Here is a 1,222-nt window from a genome sequence, read left to right as displayed (position 1 = left end):
TGTAAATGAAACAAAGCCCATAAACTTTTAACACTTTTCAGTAAGTTCAATTCATGTTAAAAGGACGCCTCCTCCCTATATAAGATGTGGATCATGATTTCCCTTTCTGTTCACACTATGCATAGGTTCTTGGATTCTACATTGCCCCTGTTTTTCTTTCTTTCTTTCTTTTGTTATTTCTCGTTTTTGTTTTTTTTTTATCTCTCTTTTTCGTCTGTTGCAATGCTCAACCGTATATATTTAGATGCTTGGATAACTAATGGTGCCTTATATGTTTTTATTGTTATAAAGTTAATGAATGAGAAGAAAACACATGACCCATTTAACCCACTTCCGTGTCAACGTTAACTGAAACTGTTCAGACATGTTCAGGACTGCGCACTATTTTCGCATACCGTCCTTACCTACTTGCTCCCCCTCCCCGTCTATTTACTTGTAGTGTCGTCCTTAAATTGACTTTTCAGCACCTTTCACCACTCAGGATCAAAATAGGGGGGAAAAAGTGAAGAATAAAATATAATTTTTAAAACCTGTGTTGTTGATACACGAGTTTCTTTCTTTTTGACGTACAGTTTTAAATGTTTCATATTAAATTTTAGAAAGCGCTTAGTTCTCACGGGCTAACGATGGATAGACAAATCTCCCACCCGCCACGAGCATGCGCATTTTGCGCAACTATGACGCAAACATGCCTCGACTTGAGGGGCATCTAAACAGCTAAACATGGCCCTGTTCGCATACAGCAGACTGTCACATTTACTGAAAATATCAGTTTATAAATCTTCGGTTTTACGAACGGGGAGCGAAATAAAACATGGAGCTACGTGCTGTGTACAGTTTAAACGCTGCCAGGTAATGTTTTTCTGTGTTTCTCTTCGTACGACTTCAGTTAATGTAGCTCTCTGTTAGTGATAAGCTAAACGGAAACTCAACAACACGACCGGAAATAACATGTTCAGAATAAAAGCGACAATCGTAAAATATACTGAGGGAATTAAACAATCCGGAACATACCTTTATTTTAACACACACAAGAGTTAAAATGGTTTTACTTGATCAGATGTTGCTGTTCTCCTTTATGTAGCGTTCTAAACTTTAGCTGTAACACCCACATTTAGAACACGAAAAGATAATTTTGAAACTTTAAACCGGAAGTGGTTATTGATTTCATAAATACTTGACTGTTAATTATAGAACCATATATATATATATATATATATAT

General features: G+C 36.2%; 2 protein-coding genes across 2 annotated transcripts in view; one reads left to right on the top strand and one right to left on the bottom strand.

Moving 5' to 3' along the window:
• dtd2 (D-aminoacyl-tRNA deacylase 2) overlaps window positions 1–666 on the bottom strand; it is a 15,052-nt gene extending 14,386 nt beyond the window's left edge. Inside the window, exon 1 of the mRNA XM_005728697.1 lies at window positions 652–666. Within this exon, the coding sequence (XP_005728754.1) occupies window positions 652–666 (15 nt within the window). The remainder of the gene's footprint in view (window positions 1–651) is intronic.
• A 10-nt stretch (window positions 667–676) lies between these two features.
• Window positions 677–1,222, top strand: part of nubpl (nucleotide binding protein-like) — a 5,045-nt gene continuing 4,499 nt past the window's right edge. The window contains exon 1 of the mRNA XM_005728577.1: window positions 677–852. Within this exon, the coding sequence (XP_005728634.1) occupies window positions 724–852 (129 nt within the window). The 5' untranslated portion in view covers window positions 677–723. The remainder of the gene's footprint in view (window positions 853–1,222) is intronic.

This window comes from Pundamilia nyererei, unplaced genomic scaffold (genome assembly GCF_000239375.1).
Source record: "Pundamilia nyererei isolate P.nyererei 1_Seehausen unplaced genomic scaffold, PunNye1.0 scaffold00029, whole genome shotgun sequence".
NCBI lineage: Eukaryota > Metazoa > Chordata > Actinopteri > Cichliformes > Cichlidae > Pundamilia > Pundamilia nyererei.
Note: the sequence above shows the minus strand (reverse complement) of the source record. Positions and strands in the feature narration are given on the sequence as shown.